We start from the raw sequence: 27,838 nt of genomic DNA, 5'->3' as shown, positions 1-27,838 counted from the left end.
TCTCTCTCATTCTTTATGCCCACTCCATTCTGCCTCTCTAGCATGTCTCCTCCTTCCTATTCCTCTCTCCATCTTACAGTGAACTGAGGGTGTGTGTGTACAGTGTCCGTGTGTATGTATATATGTGAGTGTATGTGTATGTGTGTATGTATTTGTGTGTGTGTGTGTGTGTGTTTATGTGTGTATGTATTTGTGTGTGTGTGTGTGTTTATGTGTGTATGTATTTGTGTGTGTGTGTGTTTATGTGTGTATGTATTTGTGTGTGAGAGTGTGTTTATGTGTATGTATGTATTTTTGTGTTTATGTGTGTATGTACGTGTGAGTGTGTGTGTGTGTGTGTGTGTGTTTCGTTCCTGTCAGCTGTCATGAGGTGCTGACCTCTCCCAGCATTCCAGAGCTGTGTGGCTGCAGGACGCTCTCATGGTGAGATCACGACCTCTGGCTCAGACAGTGTTCACACTGGACCCCCGCTGTTACCAACACACTGACTGTGCACTGTACTGTACCATACTGCACTGTGTGACACTTTACTGTACCATACTGCACTGTGTGACACTGTACTGTAGTGTATGAGGTATTGCTAGTATAGTTTATTATAGCACAATACAGTTCTTATGACATTTATTGGTCGCATATGACATTTTTGGGTTGTGTGGGACAATGTTAATCACACAGGACACTTTTTCATTGGGTAGGACAGGTTGATTGCAGAGGACAATTTGTGGTCTGGTGTGACAAAATGTGGTTGTGTAGGACAATTTTGGTCACATAGGACATTTTTTGGAGTAGTACACATTTTGGATGTCCTGTACCAGCCTTTGTCATACTTATTGGACTTGTATTTGCTTAAGGGCTTAATTTTATGATAAGTTAATAATAATAATAATAATAATAATAATAATAATAATAATAATAATAATAATAATAATAAATGTATATTATTGCAGTTACTTTTTCAGGCTTTTGTGATAATCTGTTTAATCACAAATGTCAACAACTGAAGTGATACATTTTGAAATGGTTACTATTAGTGATATATGAATAGTGATACAATAACATAAAGCCCGAGAGAATGAGAATGAGTGACGCTGTGTTTGCAAGGTGCCGAGACGGGGGCTGTTCTAATGTGAACTTTTTGCATTAATTAATCAGATGAATAAATAAGCGCAGAATACTGAGACCGCGCGCCGAGCACCGCAAGGCTCGCGCTGACCTTGAGTGAAGGTCACTGAGGACACGAGGACACGCCGTCACCGCGCGCGAGGGGGGGGGGGTGACACGCAAACACCGCGCGACGGGTGCGCAGTCCCCCCCTTCCTGCTTTTCCTTCCCTCTCTCTCATTCCCTCACTTTTAGAGGTCGTTGCAGTATAATGTCGTAAACAAGCGCGCTGCTGTTTCTGACACAGACAGACAGACAGCTGTGGACTGTCCACTTCACTGACCTGTGCGCAGTGTGGGGGTGAATCAGAGCCTGGAAAGACCCCGCTGTGCACAGAAGCTTAGACTGATGCACAACATGGAAATAAACTAAAGCGACCGCCCTTCATTGTTTGTATGTCCTTAAGTAATGTAACTTCTTGTTTTTATGACTTCATTGCTTCTGCCCTGTGCTTTTTGTTGCGTGTTAAACGTGGTCAGTGTGTATATGTTGGAACAACTGCAAATCGCTCTGGGCGAGACATGCATAGACAAATCCATCCATAAATGCATAATATGAGACGTGTTACTTATAGCAGGATCACTGGGAGTGACGTGCATTGCAATACTGTTATAGCAGTTGCTGTGCAGTGCGGGATTAACGAAACAACAACAACAGTAATAATCATCATCATCATCATAGGGATAATGCGACGCATTTCGTGCAACGCAGAAGAGCCGTTTTCTAAAGCGAGCTAGCGGGACAGGACGGGTGCGGGAGAGGGAGGGGGACAAGGAGAAAGAGGGAGGGAGGAGAAGGAGGAGGAGGAGGAGAAAAGAGCAGAGGGGGATGTACGTAGATTAGTAGTCAGCACCACGGAAGACGTGATAGTAGATACAAGAGTTTGAGAGGCGGCGAGGAGAGAAAGGATTGTCCAGCGGAGCGCCCAGCCCGTTTCCTCAGCCGGCATTAGAGCCAGGGAGAGCGGACGCGGCCACGGAGTCACCCCGCTCGGCAGCACGACCTTCACCGGAGCGGCACTGACCCGCCTCGGCGCCCCCGCTGACCGGGGCTGGACAGCACCGGCCCCCGCTGCAGCTGGACCGGCTTCTCGGCGATTCCGTGCGTTTTATTTATTTGGATTGTATTGATGTTTGTTTGTTTATTTGTCGTTTTATTTTGACGTTTAAAGTCACGAGTGGGTGACAGGGGAGCTTGAGTGTTGCTGTCACACGGCGTCCCGGTGACAGCTGGGCGAGAGAGAGAGACAGCGGCCGACACCGACCGGCCCTCGCTACACCGGCGCCTCCGTCGATGGTCGTGCAGAGGCCGGGTGAGTTGCCCGCACTGTAGCCGATGCCCGTGTGTGTGTATCCGCACAATGTGCATGTGTGCAGTGTGTGTGTAGGGGGATGGGGATGTGTATTGTGTGTATTTGCAAAACCTGTTTATCCAATTTGAGTTCAGTTTAGTTACAGTGTCCATGTCAAGCGTTACAGTTCAGTACTACTACTACTACTACTACGTAATAATAACACACACACGTGTTATATAGCGACTTTCCTGTACATCTCGAAGCGCTTACGGTGTTTTGTGTCATAAAATGAACTGTACAGTGAGAGCCCAGCGTCACCGGCAACACAGAGGCGGACATGACTGCGGGCAGGGAAACGCAGGCTTAAAAAACAAGGTGCTAAATCCATATGCACAGTACAGCTCTCTCTCTTTATCCTTGTTCTCTCTCTGATTTGACCCGGTAATAACGGGACTGTGTGTCCTGTTGTCGGGTCAAATTCCTGCGTGATTTTTTTTTTTTCACGATGGTCGTGTCTATAAATATACTCCACAACTCACACACATAGCGAGTAATGTACGCGGCCCGCTGATTGGCTGCTGCAGGGAGTGACGCGCCGTGCGTCTGCGCGTCAGCCAGCTAGAGCACGTCATTGCACGCATCGCGCCGGCCCTCGACGGGGGAGAGAGAGAACAAGACAGGGATGTGGGGGAGAGAGAGAGAACAGTCTGTCAGTGCACTAGTGTAGTGTGTACAGCGCAGTTTCAGGTGCAGACCCTGCTTTACTGAACTGGACTGTCTCTATATTGTGGTTTATCTGTAGAACTAACTGCCTCTCTCTACCCCTAACTGAAGTTAACCCCCCCATGCCTGAGACCAAACCCACAATAAACAGAGCGAGAGAGAAGGGGGGAGAGAGGTCAGCTGTTGTTTAGTCCACAAACACACAACGTTTACACATTGACAACCATGCAGGCAATCACACTCAGATAACACTCTCTCTCTCTCTCTCTCTCTCTCTCTCTCTCTCTCTCTCTCTCTCTATCTATCTATCTATATATAATCTTTTGTCCTCCCTCCCCCTCTCCATTTTCTCTCTCCTTCCTGATTTTCTTTTTGTCTTGTTTGTTTTTTCTCAAACTGGTTCTTGATAAAGGTCTGTGTTGCTGATCTCCAGTTACCCCTCACCTTTCTCTCTCTCTCTCTCTCTCAGACTGGGTTGTAAGTCTCTCTCTCTCTCCTTCCCTAGCCCTAGGCCCTTCACACTTCGCTTCAAAATTAGTAGTAACAGTCACAGCAGTAGCAGTGGCAGTAGTAGTAGTAGTATTAGTAATGAAACATTACAGAGCGAGACCGAGAAGTAGGCGGCGGGCAGGCAGGAAGAGAAACAGACACACATTCTGACCTTCACAATGGTTTGTGACTTTGACCTTTGGAACACAGCTCACACTGTGCCTGTCTGGCATTGCAACACTCACACTTGGGGGAGAGGGAGGGAGACTGTCAGCATGCGTGTGCGTGTGTGTGTGGCAGTCTGCGAGCCTCCGTGTGAATTTGTGTATCTGTGAGCAAGGCACTATACCTATACCGATGGAGGGAGGGAACATGCGAGTCCAGTAGATGAGTGTGTGCTTGTCCTCCCCAGGTCTGCCGATGGACAAAGTGTGACGGACAGACAGAGACAGAGAGAGAGGGAGAAGGAGGGAGGACATCTGTAGCCACACTGCCCCAGCACAGAGCGAGAGAGAGGGTGAGAGGGAAGGAGACTTTTACAAACACAGGTACCAGTCTGTATTGCTGTGTGTTTTGGGGGGTTTGGTCTATTTGTGTGTGTGTGTGTATTGATCTGTCTGTCTCTGTGTGTGCACATATCTCTCTCCCTCTGTTAATCCATTCACCCCTCTCTCTCCCTATATATATATATATATATATTTGTAATGTTCTCTCCTGCCCCTCGTGTTGTCTGTGCGCACATACCACTGCTCTGCTGCTGATGTGCAAGATTTGATTAGATACATTAAAATAAAAAATAAATAAAATATCACCCTGCTTCACAATATAGTTCCACTCGCCCGAATCGCAAAATCAACCCATATGTCTGTTAACGTGGCCGCCCGCTCCGCCAGTCACTGAATCAATCACTGAAACGGAACCAAGAAAACAGTTCACTTCCTGCCCCTCCGTCCGGTGTGAATATTCATAACGGATTCGCCCGTCGGCCAATCAGCTCGCACCTGCTGTTTAATATTCATAACTAGACTCCCCCAGTTGGCGACCAATGAAACGCGTTGGAGTCTAGGACTATCCAATGATGTTTGCGAGAGACTGTTTGCTCCCGCCCTTACTTTCTCATGAATATTGATGAGCCGGCGAATCCTGGTCGAGTTGGACTATGGCTGCCGGCCTTACTATGTGCGCGGACAGTGTTTTATTAATTAAGGTAATTATTATTTTTTGGTGGTGGGGGGTGCAGAGAGAGGGGGTGTAAAGGCACAGACTTTACTGTCCCAGTGTTCAGACAGGCGGCGCAGGACGGACACCGCAGTGTATACAGTCAGGTACGCGTGTGCTCGGTGCTCTTGCTCGAGATCATTGTCTGGTTATTATTACGCGTCACAACGTGTTGTTGTTGTTATTATTATTATTATTAGTAGTAGTATTAATAATATTAATATTATTATAATACGTGCTCCTGTGTGTAAACAGCACCCCCTCTCTTCTCTTCTCTTCCTGCTCCTCACGCACTACATCGAGCGCCAGAGCCTGTTCTGCACGTGTGTGCACACTGCGGCGCTGGTAGTTGATAATGATAATAATAATGATCATATGATAATAATGATGATGATTACAGTTCGGCACTGATTCAGCGACCATTTGACAGTTGTGTCTTGTCTTGTATTCTCTGTTTAAGAGAATCCAGCGAATTTACATTTTGGAGAGAGAAGATATTAGGAACGTCACTAATACAGATGATGATGATGATTATTATTATTATTAATAATAATAATAATAATAGTACAATGCGCTTGTTATTATTATGGGTGTTATCAGTTGACGTATCACGCTGCGTGGGGGGTCGGATGTACACGTGTGGATCGGTTGCTGGTCTCTCTCTCTACTGTCTTTTTTTTTAACTCGCCCCCACCTCAACCTCCACGAACGTACCAACGTCTCTCCCTATCAGTCCAACTGAAAGTGTAAACGCTGTCTGATTGAAGCGGCTCGGCAGCGTCCCTGTGCGGCGCACGGCGCTCTTTGCGACAGTGTCGCGGATCAGGAGGCCTGAGGGGGGGGTGTGCGCTTGTGGCTGCTAGGCAACGGAACAGTTCTAATAACACTGACTTACTGCTGTGATTTTAACACGAATCATATGATTCAGCATGTTGTGCATTCTTGTACTGTTCACACACATATATTGATCTGTCATCTGTAACTCTTTCTCTTTAACTCCCTCTCTCTCTCTCTCTCTCTCTCTCTCTCTCTCTCTCTCTCTGTCTTTCTCTGTACATGTCCTTCACTTTCCCCCAGTAAGCTGATCTGTTGTTCTAGGGGTCATGTGTTACATAATATAATCATCTCACTGCTGCGGACTGTTACACACTGACTGACTGAGTGATTCCCTGGCTGACTATAGGGCCCAGATTGGAGTTGTTAATGTTTGTAAGAGATTAATGAGGTGCATTTTTAGTTCAGGGAGGGCTGGTGGGATTATAGTGACACTGTGAGGTCAAGGGAGGGGGTCACCCCAGCGCTGCAGCCACTGTCCCTCCCCCTCTCCATCTCCCTATGTGTTTCTCTGTCTCTCAGTGTAGAATTGATTTAGATAAGAAGTCTATGTTGCTGCTCAACAGATGTCCAAACATTTCCAGTGAGTTTATTAACCCTCTCCCTCTCTCTCTCTCCCTCTCCCTCCAGTGATGTCCAGTCGAGATCGTCGCTCCGACCTGTACATTAAAGCTGAACCCTCCAGCCCCGAGGGGGGGGGCGGGGGCGGCGGCCGTCAGAGCCCAGGGGCCTCCTCAGACTCCAGCCACAGTGGCGGAGGGGGCGGCAGCGGGGGCGGGGGAGGAGGGACGGGACGTTACTCCCCCCCGCCCTACACCCCCCCGCTGCGCTGCCACTTCAAAGAGGAGGGGGGGGGGGCAGAGGAGGGGGCGGGGGGAGGCGGGCGCTGTAAGTACGGCCTGAGCACCCTGCCCAAGCGCCTGTGTTTGGTGTGTGGAGACGTTGCCTCGGGGTACCACTACGGCGTGGCGTCATGTGAGGCCTGCAAAGCCTTCTTCAAAAGGACCATCCAGGGTGAGAGCAGCAGCACTAATACACTGCAATAACACTGTAATAGCATTGTAATAACAGCACCGCACATTGATAGCGTAAAGATTTCAAGAGGACCATGCAGTGTGAGAGCAACAGCACTGTAGTGCACTGCAACAACATTCTAGTAACGTTGTAATAACACCACAATATACTCATACTGTGAGGTTTCTTCATCGAGACCATTATCAGTTTGTTTACCTATTATTTCTTACCCAACGCCACTTCCGTTTTTCACAAGAAACATGTTCAGAACATTTTCTCTCTATCCATCTCTCTGCAGGTAATATCGAGTACAGCTGCCCGGCGTCTAACGAGTGCGAGATAACAAAGCGACGCAGGAAGGCCTGTCAGGCCTGCCGCTTCACAAAGTGCCTGAAAGTGGGCATGCTCAAAGAGGGTAAGAAACTAACACCTGTACTGAGCATGCTCAGAGAGGGTGAGGAACTGTGACTGTGACCCTGTTCTGTCTTTGTATAATGCTGTCCACCTGACCCTCTGTGCCTGTCTCTCTGAGTAGGGGTGCGGCTGGACAGGGTCCGAGGAGGGAGACAGAAGTACAAGAGACGACCAGAGGTGGAGAGTGCGGCCTACCAGAGCCCCCCCAGCCTGCCGCTCAGGAAAGAGGGTGAGAGAGACTGGGCTGGACTGGACAGTCTTACTGTGCTGTCCGGTGTCTGTTCATATGTATTTGTGTGTGTGAGACAGGTAGTCACTGTGTTGTCTTGTGTCCCAGGATCGTCCCACCTCATCGTGTCCCACCTGCTGGTGGCTGAGCCGGAGCCCCTGCTGGCGCTACCCGACCCGCTGCTGGAGGAGGGGGGCCTGCGCACCTTGAGCACGCTGTGTGACCTGGCCGACCGCCAGCTCGTCGTCATCATCGGCTGGGCCAAGCACATCCCCGGTGCGGGGGGGGGGGGGGGGGGTCTGTGAATGTTTCTGTGTGTCTCTCTACTAGGGCCCAACAGATTATTGGAGCACCAATATTATTGGCCGATATTAGACTTTTACAGAAATATTGGTATCGGCACATATTCCTCCCATAATGCACCGATACGTTTTTTCAAACTATTGGCTAAATATTTTTTTCAAATTACCATCAGACTTCTGACAAAAAGTAAATACATGTTTATTTGGTTTTACATTAATTATTATATTTATTTACAATAGTTTTGTAACATAGTTATGATGTTTTCATTTTTTGCTGGAAGCTTCCGACTCCACAATGACTCTCAGCACAGCGGCACCACGCAAGATTACCATATACTATGACATAGAGGCGCATTTTTACTGAAAAGTGAATTAAATCGCTTTTCAGAATTCACAGTAGCAATTCAAATAAAGAGAAATACTAAATGTTTGCTGAAGATGTTGACTTGGATATCAGGAAGCAAAAACTGTCTCCAAATGACAAGCAAACTCAGATTATATTAACAAATTCTACAGAAAATTAGTGAAAAAACACACCTGAAGAAAACTGAAACTTTACACAAGATTTATAAAACTTCACTGAGGTATTATGATCGTGTTTTGGATATGATTCGTATTGCAAAACTTTTAACAGACGCAGTAAATAAGTTACACTTTAGAGGGCATTTTTAAATATATGAAAAAATGAGCTGTGGATCGGCAGTACTGAGCACTGAGGAGGCCTTGTGAACCTGACAAGTGTAAAATGCTAATATAAGCTAGACCAGCACTAATACTATCTTATTATTTGTTCTAAAGAACATGCATATTTTCATATTTTTCCATTATTCTCCCTTATTCTAATTTAATTTATTTTTGCAATGTTTAATTTGTGGTTGTTATTTATGATTAAAAGTACTGTTAACTCTACTAAGAAAACTTTATAAAAGTTTATTATTCAAATGTAAAAATCCTACATATTTATCTCAATTTCTCGGAGAAGACACCTTTGTGGGATCCATGTTAGAAAGTGTGTGTTTTGGATGCTACAAGAAAAAAGTCAATATCGGCAGATATAGGGCTGTGCGATATGACGATATATATCGTATGACGATAGAAAAACGTCTATCATTTCATATTATGCTCTTATCGTTTATATCGTGGTGTCGTAATTCCCAATCTTTACGGCAGTATTTTTCGTCATTAGGACGGTTTGCGCTCTTCCCGGTTCTTCCACACTTGTCGGATGCCGCAAGAAATGTGCATCACAAACACAAACAGACATGGAGGAGAGTGAACTGACACAGAATAACCAACATAACCAAGAGATACTTTAATGCGCAAGCGCACACGTTGCGCCCCGCTCTCGTCGCCGGGCTGAACTCGATGTGCAAGCACCCCCCACCCCCGCTAATTTAGACGGATATAATTTGTATACAATTAAAGAATAATAAAGTTTGTTTGCATTTCAATAAATTGGAAAGCAATGCAAACAGATGCAAAAGTTGCATTAGATGGTGAAGTTTATTATTATTATTATTATTATTATTATTATTTTTATTATTATTATTTAGTATTAACACATGCTGTGCCGGTAAGCAGAATCGAAACGGGACAGTCAGAGGAGAAATGTCCCTGTCTAGCAGATGTTAAATGCACCACTATAAACCCGGCTGCGGTAACATCTACCTGAATCTATAGCATTTTACAGCGCATGTGTTGCGTTATTACTATTGTGTTATTGTTATGTGACAGTAAATCATATATATGGGATATATGCTGATTTTGTATGTTTGCCCACTGACAAAGAAATGATCAGTCTACAATTTTAATGGTAGGTGTATTTTAACAGTGAGAGACAGAATAACAACAAAAAAATCCAGAAAAACACATTTCAAAAAAGTTATAAATTGATTTGCATGTTAATGAGGGAAATAAGTATTTGACCCCTTCGACTTAGTACTTGGTGGCAAAACCCTTGTTGGCAATCACAGAGGTCAGACGTTTCTTGTAGTTGGCCACCAGGTTTGCACACATCTCAGGAGGGATTTTGTCCCACTCCTCTTTGCAGATCCTCTCCAAGTCATTAAGGTTTCGAGGCTGACGTTTGGCAACTCGAACCTTCAGCTCCCTCCACAGATTTTCTATGGGATTAAGGTCTGGAGACTGGCTAGGCCACTCCAGGACCTTAATGTGCTTCTTCTTGAGCCACTCCTTTGTTGCCTTGGCTGTGTGTTTTGGGTCATTGTCATGCTGGAATACCCATCCACAACCCATTTTCAATGCCCTGGCTGAGGGAAGGAGGTTCTCACCCAAGATTTGACGGTACATGGCCCCGTCCATCGTCCCTTTGATGCGGTGCAGTTGTCCTGTCCCCTTAGCAGAAAAACACCCCCAAAGCATAATGTTTCCACCTCCATGTTTGACAGTGGGGATGGTGTTCTTGGGGTCATTCCTCCTCCTCCAAACACGGCGAGTTGAGTTGATGCAAAAGAGCTCGATTTTGGTCTCATCTGACCACAACACTTTCACCCAGTTCTTCTCTGAATCATTCAGATGTTCATTGGCAAACTTCAGACGGGCCTGTACATGTGCTTTCTTGAGCAGGGGGGCCTTGTGGGCGCTGCAGGATTTCAGTCCTTCACGGCGTAGTGTGTTACCAATTGTTTTCTTGGTGACTATGGTCCCAGCTGCCTTGAGGTCATTAATAAGATCCTCTCGTGTAGTTCTGGGCTGATTCCTCACTGTTCTCATGATCATTGAAACTCCACGAGGTGAGATCTTGCATGGAGCCCCAGACCGAGGGAGACTGACAGTTATTTTGTGTTTCTTCCATTTGCGAATAATCACACCAGCTGTTGTCACCTTCTCACCAAGCTGCTTGGCGATGGTCTTGTAGCCCATTCCAGCCTTGTGTAGGTGTACAATCTTGTCCCTGACATCCTTGGACAGCTCTTTGGTCTTGGCCATGGTGGAGAGTTTGGAATCTGATTGATTGATTGCTTCTGTGGACAGGTGTCTTTTATACAGGTAACGAGCTGAGATTAGGAGCACTCCCTTTAAGAGAGTGCTCCTAATCTCAGCTCGTTACCTGTATAAAAGACACCTGGGAGCCAGAAATCTTGCTGATTGATAGGGGATCAAATACTTATTTCCCTCATTAACATGCAAATCAATTTTTAACTTTTTTGAAATGTGTTTTTCTGTCTCTCACTGTTAAAATACACCCACCATTAAAATTATAGACTGATCATTTCTTTGTCAGTGGGCAAACGTACAAAATCAGCAGGGGATCAAATACTTTTTTCCCTCACTGTATATGTATATATATCCCATAACAACTTAACAGACGTAATAGTAATCACACAACACTTGCGCTGTAATGTTGCATTCTGTATATATTTACAATGACAGTCTGCATGTAGTATTTGTTAGTTTCACATATTTAATGATTAACAAAATACTTGTAGTTTGAATTTCTTTGGTCTTACAGTATTTTGTAGCTTGATTGGATGAAAACATGAAATATCGATATATATATATATATATATATATATATATATGTATTTTGTAGCTTGATTGGATGAAAACATGAAATATCGATATATATATATATATATATATAAGGCATATCGCCCAGCCCTACGGCAGATATATCGAAAACTGGGAAATTGTGCTCCCCCGTTATCAGTATCGGACCCAAAGTATCGGGCTCTACTTTCTACTACTCTCTCAGTAGACATATAGACAAATTCATGTTGCCAAAGCAATAGAACATTACATACATGTATGGAAAATAAATAAAATAATAATAAATCACAATGCCTTATAAAACGTATTAAAGTACAGAAGAAAGAAAAGGACAAGACACATTATATTTTATGCATAGAAAGAAAGAAACAAAAAAATATATACACTATGCTGGCACTAACCCTCCCTCCCGCTCTGTCCCTCGCAGGTTTCCTGTCCCTGTCCCTGGCGGACCAGATGTCGGTGCTGCAGTCGGTGTGGCTGGAGGTGCTGGTGCTGGGCGTGGCGTGGCTGTCCGTGGGCAGTGAGGAGGAGGTGGTATTTGCGGAGGACCTGGTCCTGGACGCGCGGCGCAGCAGGCAGGCTGGCCTGTCGGACCTCAGCGCCGCCATCGCGCAGCTGGCCCGGCGGTACCGGGCCCTGGGGCTGGATCGTGAGGAGTACGTTCTGCTGAAGGCCATCGCGCTGACCAACTCCGGTACGCCCCTCCTGCGATCGGGCCCGATCAATACTGTTTTAGATCAGTACTGTCTGATATCCATGCTGTCTGATCAGTTGTGTCTGATGTCAGTACTCTCTGATCAATAGTGTCTGGAGCCACTCATAGTAACGCCTATCTCTTGCTCTCTCTGTGTATGTGTTAACCCCTCTCTCTCTCCCTCAGACTCTCTGTGTATGTGTTAACCCCCCTCTCTCTCTCTCTCTCTCTCTCTCTCTCTCTCTCTCTCTCTCTCTCTCTCAGACTCTGTGTACATTGAGGACGTGGAGGCAGTGCAGAAGCTGAGGGACCTGCTGCACCAGGCGCTGGCGGAGTACGAGTCCTCGCGGCGACCGGAGGAGCCACGGCGGGCGGGGCGGCTGCTGCTGACCCTGCCGCTGCTCAGACAGACCGCCGGCCGCGCCCTGATGGCCTTCCACTCCATCCGCAGCCAGGGGGGCGTCACCATGCACAAACTGTTCCTCGAGATGCTGGAGGCCATGATGGACTCTCCCTGAGAGGGTGGGGGGGTGGGGAGAGGGAGGGGGGTAGGCTGTAAAGAGGAAATAATGAGGGATGGGGAGGGGGAGAAAGGAGATGGGGTGGGTGGAAGAGAGAGTAGAGGATGGGAAAGATGCAGGGATAGGGAGGGAAGAAAAGGAAAGTCCAGACAGACGACACCCCCCCCCCCGGCTATGTCCAGACATGCACTACAAGGGGATCGACTGCCCCACCCCAAAAAACACAAACCCTTACACAAAGCCATACTTGACTGCCTGACCCCTGACGCCTAACCTTGGGCAGCCATGTAGGACAGATGAGGAATCCTCAGATTGGCAGACAGTTTAGCAGACAGACACACACACACATACATATACGTTATAGACACACACACACACACACACACACATACAAGGCAGACAGACATACATACATGTTATAGACACACAGACATACACACAGACTAATACATATTTACAGTAATAATCTTTTTATATCTACATACTGTATATAGGAAATCTATATATTAAAGTAGTTTTATTTATAATATAGAGGAATTAAATTAAGGTAGAGATCTGTGAATGAGTGTGAGTGTGTGTGTGCATGTCAGTGAGTGAGGTGTGTGTGTGTCAGAGTGTAAAAGGGGAAACTATTAAACAGATTTTTAATGGAAGACAATAATAAGATGATTGTACATCGTGTGTTGCTGCTCCACATCTCTGCACTGACCCACAGTGACCTGGACCCACTAACAAACAGTGACTGGGACCCACTGACCCACAGTGAATATTCAGGACACGACTAAAACCAATGATACTGTGGACACACTGGGCGTTGATGGACACATGGTCACGCTGTATGACAGTGGATGGACCAGAGGACACTGTACTGTGGGGGGACAGATGGACATTGGTCTGTAGTGGATGGACACACTGTGTTTTGATGGACAGGGACACCACTCCATAGAAAATGGACGAACACTGTCGATGGACAAGAGGACACTGTGCTGTGGGGGACAGGGGGACAGGCACAGTGACCACAGAGTTCACTGTCCGCGATCTGAGAGACTGAGACGTCTCCTCTTCCCCATCTCTCCTCCCTCTCCCTGTGTGTATATGTCAGTTTGTTTATATTATATTATGTGTCTGGACAGTGTTTGTTTTATGTGATAAGCAATAATTTTTCATTTCACTGAGTTGTCACTGATGCTGTATATTATTTTTACTATATTTTAATTGGGTGTTTTAGTGTCTGTTTGCTGTTGCTGTGAACCAGGGATCTGATGAGCGTCTCCTGCCGCTGCACTCTGGTGCCGCCTGGTGTCTCCCGCCTGTATGGCACCCTCTATAGGAGCAGGGTGACAGCGATAGGAGTCATAGAGTTGTGACTTGAAAACTACAGATTAATACAATTCTAAATGGTTTGTGTGTGTACATACAAACACATTCATATATATTCAACACTTCTCAGATCCCTGGCACGACTGTACAATGCGAGAAACGTCTGTAAAATTTGTAATAATTATGAGATCGATCTTACCCTACAATTGAAACCGTGGCTTGAGCAAAATAACTTGCTGTTTGCTTTATAAGGGATAGAAAAAAGAAGCAAATTCATTTTAGAGTTTCTCTTTGTTAGTGTGTTTGTCTGTCTGTTTTACATTACTCCTGTCAATCAGAGTGCGAGTGAATGTGTGTGTGTGTGTCCAATAAGCAATAGAAGCAATAACCCAAAATTATTTATTTCACAGGTTTAAGTGTCTCTGTACATAAACACAAAACTGGTATCAAAAAGCATATGAATATTCACAGTAGTAATAACAAGAATCCTTAATAAGGAACAGGGGAGAAGTGGGTGATTATTGTATTGCAAAATAAAAAAAAATGTATTTAAAACAGGAAAAACAATCATTAAATCTATTTTTTATTCTACATTGATTCATCGGAGATTGTTACAGTTGTGTTATTATTGTCGTCGTGTGTTTTGTAAATGCTGTGTAGCTGTAGATGGGCCTGTGAGAGTCAGAGTGTGTGTGAGTGATTCTTGTGGGGCTCAGGTGTGTCAGTCCCAGTGCACACATCCCCCCCAGGTCTGACTTCACTGTTGCTAATAAACAGGCTGTGTGTGAATGCAGCTCCTCCCCATCTCTCTTCTGAAGGAAGCGTTTGCATTATTGTCCCTACATACACATATGTGGCGCTGGTTGATGTTGTCACAGTGGCTAGAGTGATGTCGATGGCTAGCCTGTATTGGGAGCAGGATCGGCTCCTATTGTATAGGTGCATCCAGGATCGTCTGGTTAGAAGACGGCCCGGCCCAGTTAGGCAGGCGAGAGGATGCTGCTGGAAGTCCACTGCATTCACACAGGCTTATGAGCGAGTCTGAAACGGGACAGGAAGTGAGCCAGGGGGAGATTTGATATTTGTGGTGCAGGACAGGAAGTTAGCGGGGGGGAGTTTTATGGTGCGCGACAGTTGCATGGGCTAGAACTCTTGCCACTTCACTGCAGGACTGAAACACCATGTTACTTTTTGTTTTTTCTCCTCTGTCCCTCCCTCCCTCCCTCCCTCCACTCTCATGTTCCTGGGTTCATCTGCCTCTCTTGGCTGCTTCCTTATTTATTTCTGTCGGTTCACATCATCTGTCTGTATGCTATCTGGGTCACTGTCGGTCTCACTAGCCTCTCTGTATCCCTGTCCGTCTGTCTGCATGGAGAGTGAACGGTAACACAACAGACGCACAAGAAAGAATGACAATGATAACAAGTACTCAACAAAGACAGGAGCCTGGGAGGCTGCGGGGTGGAGAGAGAGCACACAGGCGACAGGGTCAAGGGTCAACACGGTTTATTTTACAAAAGCTATAACAATTACAGTTCCCTCCCTCTCTATCCCTCCTCCTCAGTGAGCAGCATGTTGGGGATGCCGCGACTCACGGGGAACTGGCGCCCCGACTCTGGGCACTGCAGACACCCCTCCACCACCTCCACCTGCGAGAGAAAGAGAGAGAGAGAGAGAGATGGATGGAGAGGGACAGACAGACACAGAAAGAGACTGACACAAAGAGGAACACAGACCAACAGAGAGGGAATGATACAGACAGACAGAGAGAGAGAGAGGAAGAGAGACAGACGCACCTCCAGCAGGGCGTGGTGAGCCACGCGCAGGAACTCCTCGTCCTGCTCGTACTCTGCGGCCAGCGCCTCGGGCAGACCGGTCACTCCCACCTGAGCACAACACAACACACCCATTACTGAGCAACGCCATCATCACCCAAAACCACCACTGCAGATGTACAATTAATAATGATAGGAGACTCACGCTCTGGGCCGCCTGCACCAGGGCGCTCCAGTCCAGCTTGGGCAGCATCCTGCACACGAACTGAGCGCTGAACTCCACCTCCACCTGCTTCACCTCCGACGCCTGGCACACACACCCCCACAGAGAGACATGCAGACAGACACACACACAAGGGCAGGCACGTACACAGAACGAGAGGAAGGTGGACATACAGAGAGAGAGAAAGTCCAGATTAAAACACAAATGATGACCAAGACTGATACACATTGCATTTGTGAAACCTGTGTACAGCCTGCCCCACCCCCACCACACACACGTCAGACTGACAGACACACCGATCGACAGACTGACACTGACAAACACACACACACACGTCAGACAGACACACGTCAGACAGACAGACACACAGGTATCAGACAGACACACACACACGTGTCAGACAGACAGACACACAGGTATCAGACAGACACACACACGTGTCAGACAGACATACAGGAACACCATCGACTGACAAACACACACACGTGTCAGACAGACATACAGGAACACCATCGACTGACAAACACACACACGTGTCAGACAGACATACAGGAACACCATCGACTGACAAACACACACACGTGTCAGACAGACATACAGGAACACCATCGACTGACAAACACACACACAGACACAGACAGACACACGTCAGACACACACACACACGTCAGACAGACAGACACACGTCAGACAGACAGACACACAGGTATCAGACAAACACACACACACGTGTCAGACAGACATACAGGAACACCATCGACTGACACACACACACACACCTGTCAGACAGACAGACACACAGGTATCAGACAGACACACACACACACGTGTCAGACAGACATACAGGAACACCATCGACTGACACACACACACACACACACACACACGTGTCAGACAGACACACGTCAGACCGACAGACACACAGGTATCAGACAGACATACAGGAACACCATCGACTGACACACACACACACACACACACACACACACACGTGTCAGACAGACAGACACACGTCAGACAGACAGACACACAGGTATCAGACAGACATACAGGAACACCATCGACTGACACACACACACGTCAGACAGTCCGACAGACAGACATACAGATCGACTTGACACACACACACACACACACACGTCAGACAGACAGACACCGCCGCGCCACTGACGTCACCTTAATGATGAGCGGGTATCCGTTCGTGACCCCCTTCACGTGCGAGGTCAGCATGTTGTGCGTGAGCAGCTTCATCTCGAGCCGGGCCACGCCGCAGAGCGAGACTCGCCGCAGGAACCCGAGGCTGACGCGAGGAAGCACGGCTACTAATCAATATGGCAGCTAATGAATATTGTTATTATGTGTAGCAGTGGTTCTGTAAACGACAAAGCCCGATCTCCGCTGGCGCTGAACCAAAGCCCTCAGTGTTGATATGGAACAGCATGGACCGGAAAGAGGGTCGGTGGTGCAGCGCTGAAACAGGTCCCCACTCAGGGAACACACGGCGAGTGGCAACAAGGTTCCCGCAGCATGCATTGACTTCATTGAAAATACAGCAGGCTTTTACTAGAGTATTGAGTAATTTTTTATTTGTTTGTTTGTTTATAACAAATAACAATATAAGTAATATCAATACAATGAGCTGAATCCTAGTTCAATGTGCGGACAAATACAGTGAAGTCTCAGTATGTGCTAAAGCAGGGGTTCCCAATGTCTGGTGATGGAGGGCCAATTTCCTGATTTGTCGCATGGGATGGGGGGCCACAGTAGAAAATGAACCACCGATGAAAACAAAACATGTTCCAAATCATATGTTTTTATTTTTTATTTTATTTTATTTCCTATACATTTATTAACTTTAATTGTTGTTTTATTATTGTTCCCCAAATTAGATGTGCAATTTGTAACAGAACATTTTAATGAAGTGTAAAAATATAGTAAAGATTCAGAAAAGGAGTGGTTGAAGGTTGGCTTTGGGGGGCCACAGCAAACACCCTTGAGGGCCGCATTTTGGGAACCCCTGTACTAAAGGGAGGGCGGGCATAGGAGAAGTGGCAGTAACACAATAGAAGTGCCAACTACATCAGCAGCATAAGGAAGCAGAGTTAATAAAGTGCACAAGAGGAAGAGTGCTGAGCAGACCAGGAGGTCAGGCCTCCATATTACAGGCACAGTCTGAGCAGGCGTGTCTTTCAGTCGTTGCAGAAAAGGTGGTCAGGGACTGGGCGGTGCTGACTGCAGTGGGAAGGTCGTTGGGGACAAAGCTGGAAAAAGAGTGAAGGAGTGGAGAGGGGCAGAGTCCTCTGGTGCAACAGTGGTAATAGTAGTAGTAGCAGTATTAGCAGTAGTATTTTTAAATTCAGTATATCACTCCAGTTCCTAGTTTTCTGATTCCTCCCTTTAGTACCTGTGTGTCTCTTGTGTCTCTTTTTGTGTGTGTGTCTGGTGTCTCTGAGTGTTAGTGTGTGTGTCCAGCATGTCTGTGTGTGTCTGTCTGTGTACGTTTCTCTCTGTGTTAGTGTGTGTCTTGAGTTTCTGTCCGTGTATATTTCTCTGTGTGTCTCTGTGAGTGTCTTGTGTCTCTGTCTTTCTGTGTGTGTGTGTCTTGTGTCTCTGAGTGTTAGTGTCTTGTGTGTCTCTCTGTCTGTGTTTCTGACTGTGTGCATCTCAGTCTGAGAGTGTGTGTGAATGTGTCTGTCGGTGTGTGTATGAGTATGTGTATGTGGGTGTATCTCTGTCTGCTATTGTGTGTGAATGTGCAAGTGTGTGTGACTTTACTCTTTTTCACTTCCTCTTGTGTCTTGGTGCAACAAGAAGGGGAGTTTGTGATTGGTACTTCCTCCAGAATAATTATTACATCACCTTTCGGTAACTGGTTTAGCAGGGCGTGACCTTCCGAGTGTCCTTGTTAATTCAGATAGATACCTCCAGAAAACACAGCTAGTTTAATGTTGATTAATATTATACCAGCATAATGTTTATTATTATTATTATTATGATAATGATGATGATGATATAAACAGTGCATAGTACCCCAGTGCCCATGTGAACAGAGCTATACCTGCCCTCAGAGACAGCTGCTGAGTCACCCCCCCACTACACACCCACCCTTGCATCTTTGTGATTCAGGAAATCAGAACAAAAAATACAGATATTCCAGGAAGCACAACCTAAAAACAGGAATTCTTCTGCCCCGGCGAGTCTAAACAGGCCCACTGCTCACCGGGGCTCTTCCTGCTGAGTCTCGCACTGTTGCCCCCCCGCCACCCTCCATACCCAGCTCATCCAGAACAGGGGGCCGGTGGGCACAGGGAACATAGCAGGGTGGACTGTGCCAGTCTATCACAGGGCAGCACACACAGACACATTTTACGCACACATTCAGTCACAAACACACACATTTTACACATACACTCAAACATATATATATATATACACACACACACACACACATTCAAATGGTGCTTTATTGGCATGTCCAACAGGATCAATATTACCAGATCACTTACATTAACACAAACCAACAGTATCACATCTGCGCACACTGTGGCCATTCCTTAACACAGGGAGTGGGATAAGGCAATGGACATATAGGGACAGAAAGTATTTATACCACATACTGAGATCACACAAACATACCCATGTACACAAGCCTGTCTATTTACACACACACACATGTATATATATATATATACACACACACATACTCAAACACAAATACACATTCTCTCCCAGTTTCGTCTCCAGTGTCTGGTGCGGTTTCTGTGCCACAAGCCTCGGTCTTCTGTTGCTGATCTGATTTTGGGACGCCAGAGCAGCCGCTGATCCAGTCGCCATGTTGGCTCCAAACCCTGTCCAGTGCTACAATTGTGCTCAAGAGCGACTGGTCTCCCCAGATCCAGAACGGCGCGGGTTTCACAATCCATATCCTTGCGGTCAGAGGTGGAGTAGGAGGGGGCTGCTGTCGTCACAATGACCCTGCAGGGATGAGTCCGGGGCAAGAATCATTGTGACGACAGCAGCCCCCTCCTACTCCACTCTGTGCTCCAGTGTGTATAAATACGCAGACGCAGGACAACCATGATCCGTCTCCCAGCTCTCCTGAGTCGAGGCACCGCCGCAGCCGCTCCAGTCGCACTCACAGTCGGACGCACAGGTCGGATCCACACCGCCGCCGCCGCCGCCAACATGCCCATCAAGGTACGGACACCCCGGGGCCGGTTAACTGCAGCAGCGGGGCGGGGGAGTCGGACGCAGAGGTTACTGGATCTTTGCGGCTTTAGTGTGCAAACAGACCGGGACTGACTGTATCCTATAGCCCGTGATCTGCTGGCAGTGGAGACTAGCCTACAGAAAAGCCAGTTATTTATGCATCTGTGCGTTTGTGTTAGACTTGCAAGCTTCCTCAGGTTATGCTCAGTCTTGTTATATAACAGTGTCACGGACAGTTTTTGTTCCATTGTGTCGCTTATATAATACTGACTTACCTGATTGATAATGATATACAGTTACACTTATTTCTGGATAAGGACCCACGATTTATGACGTGATTTAGATTGTATGGAATCCTCTGGGTTCTAGAAGCGCCCGCCCCCTGGAATAAAGACGCGGGTGCTAAATGACCTCATGTGTGTGACTTCATGAGAATTATGACAACAGTGCTGTTTCTGTGTTGGTGGACAATGTGCAATGTTAAACCCTGCTCTTCATCTAAAGTATTATTTATTATTATTTGTAGCAGTAGTACCTGTATATTAGTTTTTATAAATCACGCTTTTTGTATTACTTCAAATTGTCATGAGGGCTGTACTGTGGGTTTCACAAGCGCACTGTTCCGGGAATGTACCCCAGATTTCAACAGCGCACAGTGTCATAACCGTGTCTACTGCTGCTATTGCTGCAACCACTACTGCTATTACTACAGCCATAGGATGGGGTTGACTACTATTACTACTGCTACTGCTGCTGCTACAACCACACTGAGTACTGGGTTTTAACCCCTCTGTCCTCGGCCTCTGCGAGAGACCGACTCCATCAGTGATGCGACTCCTTGTTCATTTATTGATGTCGTTAATTGAATCTGACTCCAGTCACTAGGACACCAGCTGTTACTCCATCAACAGACCATGTTGTTGGGTGGAGGGCTGGCCCCCAGCGACCACACGCTGGGCTCTGTCACCTCCCGCCATGCCCCACTGGGATAACAATCCTCATCATAACGAAATCTAATATCGCCTGAACACAATGTGAGGTTACGGTTTCGTGGCTGTCTTTCAGTGTCTGTGTTGTGTAGAGGAAGTGCTGTGTTTGTCAAGTTATCAGTTGGCAGTTGTCTATTGTCTGTGGGGAGGAAGCAACTCCTAGAGATGGGGGGCTGCGGGTGGAAGATTAACAATAGACTTGTTTAACCAGTCTACACTATGAACCCGCAATAGTGTATACTACCATTATTATTATTAGTAGTAGTAGTAGTAATATTGTATTCCTTGTAAACCTGTAATGTTAGATTCATCTAGTTGAAACTCTCTCCCTCAGGTTGGAGAGAAGCTGCCCGCCGTGGAGGTGCAAGAGGGTGACCCAGGGTCAAAGGTCGCGATGGATCAGCTGTTTAAGGGGAAGAAAGGCATCCTGTTTGCTGTGCCTGGAGCCTTTACCCCTGGTTGCTCTAAGGTACCACAACACAGCCCCCGCCCCCACCCGACGAGTACACAATAATCCCCCCGGCTGCCTCCCTGTCACTGGTACACACCAGACACTGACACATACACACTGAGACACCCTGACCCCTCTCTCTCTCTCTCTCTCTCTCTCTCTCAGACTCACCTGCCCGGGTTTGTGGCGAGTGCGGCCGATCTACGGGGGCAGGGTGTGCAGGAGGTGGCCTGCATCTCCGTGAACGACGTCTTTGTCATGGAGGCCTGGGGCCGGGATCAAGGGGCAGAGGGCAAGGTCTGTCCCTGGGCAGGGCTGCTGCCTGGCACCGCGCCCTGTTCCTCAGTACTGTCCTGCTTCTGTTGCCACAGTCTTGTTCCCTTGCATTCGTACTGGAGCCGTCCCCTAATCCTTCACATCGCCCTGTCCCCGTCCCAGTCCTGTCCTTAGGGTGGCTCTGTGCCTGCCTGTTCTCTGGCTCTTTTGTTCCAGTTGTTTTTATTCCTGCTCCTGTATTCCTCATCTTGTCATTCTGGTTCCTGTTGTTCTTGAGAGTAGTACTGTTGTTGTTCTCATTATTCAGTGTTTGCTGTTGCTGTTGTGTGTCATTAATGTCCAGTTTCTCCTGCAGGTTCGAATGCTGGCTGACCCCACCGGAGCTTTTACCAAGGTGAGTGTTAGCGCTTTTCCACCGACATGGTTCCGGTGCTGGTTCGGAGCTGGTGCCTAATCTGGAACCATTCCGTGCATTTCCTCTGGAAAACTGGTTCCTGGCCAGCACGGAGAGCAACACTTTAAGAACAATATGATTCTCGCAAGTTAGGAGTTGGCAGACGGCAGCAATGACTGCGTCTGTGGACCTTCCATGAAAGGAAAGACGTGTGATGAAGAGTTATTGTGGCGATATAGATTGGACAGAAATGTAATGTTTCTTTCTGAACTGGTCAGAAATGCAGTTTCTTCTGCTACTGTCAGAAATGCGGTGTTATGCCACATTCAGTGTCCCCTACGAATCGTGTGTCCTTGGTTGGTGTGTGCATGATTCATTCATACATTTTCATAGCAAACACCCTTACTCGGGGCGAATTACACAAAATATACATATTTTACAGTAAGAGAACATAAAATACACTATTACATCTGTGCTGGTGAGTGCAACTTTAAGTACATCTCTATATACAGCTCGATAATCACAATGTATTAAGAGTGCATTCAATACTAACGACCTAAAAGTGTAATTTAAACACATGAAGAAACACAATTGACATTGTTGCTGCTGTATTTAAACAGTCTATTCAGCATGTAGGATTGCACGCCAGCAGAGATACATGTGGTGACAATGTTGCAGTGTCTGGCAACAGGGAAAATGTAACTACGATTTGGGACCATCATCACAGATTTCAATAAGCACAATTTCCCATTAAACCATAATGCTATTAACAGCACCCAAGATCGCCCAACCGTTTATTGGTTTCCCCATGATTACGCGCAAAGATCCCCAAAACAAGGCGCTTTGATGATCAGTGCTAGGGTCTGTAGTCATTGAGGGTTTTACATTACACCAATTCTATATCCGACTGTTTTTCCAACAAGAATAACATTACAAATACACCACAAAATGATTGAAATATTATCCACTGATATACAGCATGTTCATAATAAACTGTATGCGCGGTGACGCATGCATGTTAACTCGAACTTGTATTTTATACAACAGTGTCTGAAATAGCGAATCGGTGTAAAACCGTTTATGGACGTACCCCAGTGTTTCCACCTGTAAATCATTTCCTATGTACAACGGAAGCATACATAGTGTTCAGTTTAAGATGTTTTGTATAGGCTGTATTTCATGATTGTGATTTATGATTAATTTCACAATCTAGCCATTTAATTCCAGGTGATATAACCTCCTCTTAATGAAGGAATGAGGGGAAAACACTTATTGTGCCAAATTATAAGCAAATAAAAGGCTGAGTTAGCTTGTTTACTTGTCTACATGTGATCTCGCGTTTTTTTTTTTTTTGGCAATGTGTGTGTTCCGTGTGTAGACGCTGAAAGAGTTTAATTAGGATGGTTCAATAGATTTTCTGTTTTACACACAGACGAACATTAGTGACCGCTCTCTCTCTCTCCCTCAGGCAGTGGACCTGCTGCTGGACAATGAGCAGCTGGTCCCAGTGCTGGGCAGCGTCCGCTCTAAGAGGTGAGACAGCCTGCTTACTGACAATACTGAATGCTGAATTACACCAATACAACCACGGCCACATTTTAGCGATTTTATTGTAGCATTTACTTTTATTATAATTATTTTATTTCAATTATTAGTTATGTTTTTATTTTAATGACATACATATTTGTGTTGTAAATTATTCCTTTTTTATAATTTTTGCTTTTATTTAGTATCACATTTAAAAATATATATTCATATTAGGGCTGGGCGATATGACTTAAAAATAATATCTCGATATTTTTAGAAGTTTGGGCGATACAGGATATATCTTTCTCGATATTTCATGTTTTCATCCAATCTATATCCCATATATATGATTTACTGTCACATAACAATAACACAAGTAATAGTAATCACGCAACACATGCGCTGTAAAATGCTATAGATTCAGGTAGATGTTACCGCAGCCGGGTTTATAGTGGTGCATTTAACATCTGCTAGACAGGGACATTTCTCCTCTGACTGTCCCGTTTCGATTCTGCTTACCGGCACAGCACGTGTTAATACTAAATAATAATAATAAATAATAAACTGTTGTACCACTTCACCATCTAATGCAAATTTGTGCATCTGTTTGCATTGCTTTCCAAATTTATTAAAATGCAAACAAACTTTATTATTCTTTAATTGTATACAAATTATATCCGTCTAAATTAGCGGGGGTGGGGGGTGCTTGCACATCGAGTTCAGCCCGGCGACGAGAGCGGGGCGCAACGTGTGCGCTTGCGCATTAAAGTATCTCTTGGTTATGTTGGTTATTCTGTGTCAGTTCACTCTCCTCCATGTCTGTTTGTGTTTGTGATGCACATTTATCACCTGCATCCAACACGTGTGGAAGAACTGGGACGAACACAAACCTTCCTAATGACGAAAAATACTGCCGTAAAGATTGGGATTTGCGACACCACGATATAAACGATAAGAGCATAATATGAAACGATAGACGTTTTTCTATCATCATACGATATATATCGTCATATCGCACAGCCCTAATGCATATGCTTATAATGTGTCTTTAATTCTTAACTTTTTAGTAGTAGTATTCAATCCTAATGGAGTCCATATTGTGTGTTTGGCAGGTATGTGATGCTGGTGGAAGACGGCGTGGTGAAGAAGCTCAGCGTGGAGCCCGATGGCACCGGCCTGACCTGCAGCCTGGCCACCAGCGTGCTGAGCGACCTGCTGTGAGCCCAACGGGACTGAACCAGAACCAGCACCCCCTCGCCCCACAAACACGCACACACCTGCGCTCCCCTCCCTGCTGTAGACCCCTCTCCACACACGCACAATGGAGCAGCCTGGAAGATACCAAAGAGAGTGAGAGGAGGAGGAGTCCAGCCCTGCTCCCATAATCTTGCACTCACTGTACTGTACTCTATGGTACTTTACAGATCTGATCTGTTCTGTACTCTATGGTACTGTACAGTCTTGTATTTTACTGAACATAAGAAAGTTCACCTCATCACAGTTCTGTTTTTGTCTGATGGTTTTGCTGCCCCCAAGTGGCAGCTTTAAATAATGACATACGAACATAAGAAAGTTTACAAACGAGAGGAGGCCATTATAACTAAGTGATCCACGGATCCTATCCAGGCTGTTTTTAAATGTTCCCAAATTTTCAGCTTCAACCACATCGCTGGGGAGTTTATTCCAGATACTGAACGGACTCTTGTACTCTACTGTTGTGATCTTGGTCTCCTAGAACCGTTACACTGATGAGACAGATCCTTTCCTGGGGAGCAGGTGTGACCCCCACCCACTGTAGTTTATTTCTCTCAGATTTCAATTTTAAATCTATAATACAGAGGTGTAAAGTAGAAGCAATAAAATAATATTCCCAGCAGCTGCAGTGTGGAGTCTGTTACTCATGACGGATTAAGTGGAGAGTGTATGTGGTTCTTGTATACATAGACACTACACTTATACATACATGTGTGCACTGTGTATGTATAAGTGCAAATTGTGTGTGTCTGTGTGTAAGTATATGGAGTCTGAGTGTCTATGTATACTTGTGTCTATGTCAGAGGACAGACATACATACAGTGCCTAGAAAGTCTACACCTCCTTGAACTTTTTTTACATTTTGCATAGTCGGGGCCTCAGAGTTTCATGCATTTATATGAGTTTTATTGTGAAAGGAAAAAAAAAAAGTGTGTGTACATGTGTGTGTGTATATATATATATTAAAGATGCAAAAATCTTAATTGGAAAACTCTCCAACACCTTCAATTAACACTTGGTGGAAGTACCTTAGGCAGCAGTTATATAGTGAGGGAAAAAAGTATTTGATCCCCTGCTGATTTTGTACGTTTGCCCACTGACAAAGAAATGATCAGTCTATAATTTTAATGGTAGGTGTATTTTAACAGTGAGAGACAGAATAAAAACAAAAAATCCAGAAAAACGCATTTCAAAAAAGTTATACATTGATTTGCATGTTAATGAGGGAAATAAGTATTTGATCCCCTATTAATCAGCAAGATTTCTGGCTCCCAGGTGTCTTTTATACAGGAAACGAGCTGAGATTAGGAGCACTCTCTTAAAGAGAGTGCTCCTAATCTCAGCTCGTTACCTGTATAAAAGACACCTGTCCACAGAAGCAATCAATCAATCAGATTCCAAACTCTCCACCATGGCCAAGACCAAAGAGCTGTCCAAGGATGTCAGGGACAAGATTGTACACCTACACAAGGCTGGAATGGGCTACAAGGCCATCGCCAAGCAGCTTGGTGAGAAGGTGACAACAGTTGGTGCGATTATTCGCAAATGGAAGAAACACAAAATAACCGTCAGTCTCCCTCGGTCTTGGGCTCCATGCAAGATCTCACCTCGTGGAGTTTCAATGATCATGAGAACGGTGAGGAATCAGCCAAGAACTACACGGGAGGATCTTGTTAATGATCTCAAGGCAGCTGGGACCATAGTCACCAAGAAAACAATTGGTAACACACTACGCCGTGAAGGACTGAAATCCTGCAGCGCCCGCAAGGTCTCCCTGCTCAAGAAAGCACATGTACAGGCCCGTCTGAAGTTTGCCAATGAACATCTGAATGATTCAGAGAAGAACTGGGTGAAAGTGTTGTGGTCAGATGAGACCAAAATCGAGCTCTTTTGCATCAACTCAACTCGCCGTGTTTGGAGGAGGAGGAACGACCCCAAGAACACCATCCCCACTGTCAAACATGGAGGTGGAAACATTATGCTTTGGGGGTGTTTTTCTGCTAAGGGGACAGGACAACTGCACCGCATCAAAGGGATGATGGACGGGGCCATGTACCGTCAAATCTTGGGTGAGAACCTCCTTCCCTCAGCCAGGGCATTGAAAATGGGTCGTGGATGGGTATTCCAGCATGACAATGACCCAAAACACACAGCCAAGGCAACAAAGGAGTGGCTCAAGAAGAAGCACATTAAGGTCCTGGAGTGGCCTAGCCAGTCTCCAGACCTTAATCCCATAGAAAATCTGTGGAGGGAGCTGAAGGTTCGAGTTGCCAAACGTCAGCCTCGAAACCTTAATGACTTGGAGAGGATCTGCAAAGAGAAGTGGGACAAAATCCCTCCTGAGATGTGTGCAAACCTGGTGGCCAACTACAAGAAACGTCTGACCTCTGTGATTGCCAACAAGGGTTTTGCCACCAAGTACTAAGTCGAAGGGGTCAAATACTTATTTCCCTCATTAACATGCAAATCAATGTATAACTTTTTTGAAATGCGTTTTTCTGGATTTTTTTGTTGTTATTATGTCTCTCACTGTTAAAATACACCTACCATTAAAATTATAGACTGATCATTTCTTTGTCAGTGGGCAAACGTACAAAATCAGCAGGGGATCAAATACTTTTTTCCCTCACTGTAGCCGTGAGTCTGTTGGGATGGGTCTCTACTAACTGTGCACACCTAGAATTGGCAATGTTTGACCATTCTCTCCAAAACTCTTCAAGCTCTGTCAAGATCCTTGGGGAGCATTGATGAAGCTGGCGGTTTACACCTGGGGTAATTTAGGATTGTAATTACAATGGGGTTGGCCACTAAAACCAAGCTATTTTAATTTTAAATTGTCTACAATTTGATGGAATATTTTATTCACCTGGAAGTTGTGATGCGAGATGTGTAGGTAAATGAAAAAAGCAAAAAACGAGTCTAATGCATTTTAATTCCAGATTATAAGGCAACAAAAGGTGAACATTTGGAAAGGGGGAGCAAACTTTTTTCTATAGGCACTGTGTATACAGTGA

At 45.7% G+C, this 27,838-nt stretch overlaps 3 protein-coding genes across 5 annotated transcripts; 2 read left to right on the top strand and 1 right to left on the bottom strand.

The window, feature by feature from the left end:
- Positions 1–1,989: 1,989 nt before the first annotated feature.
- Positions 1,990–14,532, top strand: esrra (estrogen-related receptor alpha). Of its 3 annotated transcripts, XM_066719091.1 has the most exons (8): positions 1,990–2,473; positions 4,080–4,215; positions 6,350–6,733; positions 7,032–7,148; positions 7,269–7,376; positions 7,485–7,652; positions 11,616–11,885; positions 12,150–14,532. In XM_066719091.1, the coding sequence occupies exons 3-8, from the start codon at positions 6,352–6,354 to the stop codon at positions 12,401–12,403; spliced, it is 1,299 nt and encodes a 432-aa protein (XP_066575188.1). In that variant the 5' UTR covers positions 1,990–2,473; positions 4,080–4,215; positions 6,350–6,351; the 3' UTR covers positions 12,404–14,532. The 3 variants fall into 3 exon arrangements, with proteins under 3 accessions (XP_066575188.1, XP_066575189.1, XP_066575190.1); XM_066719092.1 differs by lacking the exons at positions 1,990–2,473; positions 4,080–4,215 and adding an exon at positions 4,775–4,874; XM_066719093.1 differs by lacking the exons at positions 1,990–2,473; positions 4,080–4,215 and adding an exon at positions 4,876–4,992.
- A 683-nt stretch (positions 14,533–15,215) lies between these two features.
- trmt112 (tRNA methyltransferase activator subunit 11-2) lies at positions 15,216–17,205 on the bottom strand. Its single transcript, XM_066719090.1, has 4 exons — positions 16,901–17,205; positions 15,707–15,808; positions 15,523–15,612; positions 15,216–15,375 (listed from the first exon to the last, which is right to left on the bottom strand). Exons 1-4 carry the CDS (start codon positions 16,973–16,975, stop codon positions 15,274–15,276), a joined length of 369 nt encoding a protein of 122 aa, XP_066575187.1. The 5' UTR covers positions 16,976–17,205; the 3' UTR covers positions 15,216–15,273.
- A 2,559-nt stretch (positions 17,206–19,764) lies between these two features.
- prdx5 (peroxiredoxin 5) lies at positions 19,765–25,446 on the top strand. Its single transcript, XM_066719088.1, has 6 exons — positions 19,765–19,921; positions 21,257–21,391; positions 21,539–21,670; positions 22,005–22,043; positions 23,512–23,576; positions 24,683–25,446. The coding sequence occupies exons 1-6, from the start codon at positions 19,802–19,804 to the stop codon at positions 24,789–24,791; spliced, it is 600 nt and encodes a 199-aa protein (XP_066575185.1). The 5' UTR covers positions 19,765–19,801; the 3' UTR covers positions 24,792–25,446.
- The last annotated feature ends 2,392 nt before the right edge of the window (positions 25,447–27,838 follow it).

This window comes from Amia ocellicauda, chromosome 12, assembly GCF_036373705.1.
Source record: "Amia ocellicauda isolate fAmiCal2 chromosome 12, fAmiCal2.hap1, whole genome shotgun sequence".
Taxonomy (NCBI): domain Eukaryota; kingdom Metazoa; phylum Chordata; class Actinopteri; order Amiiformes; family Amiidae; genus Amia; species Amia ocellicauda.
The sequence above is the reverse complement of the archived record's forward strand: the minus strand, read 5'-3'. Positions and strand labels throughout refer to the sequence as shown.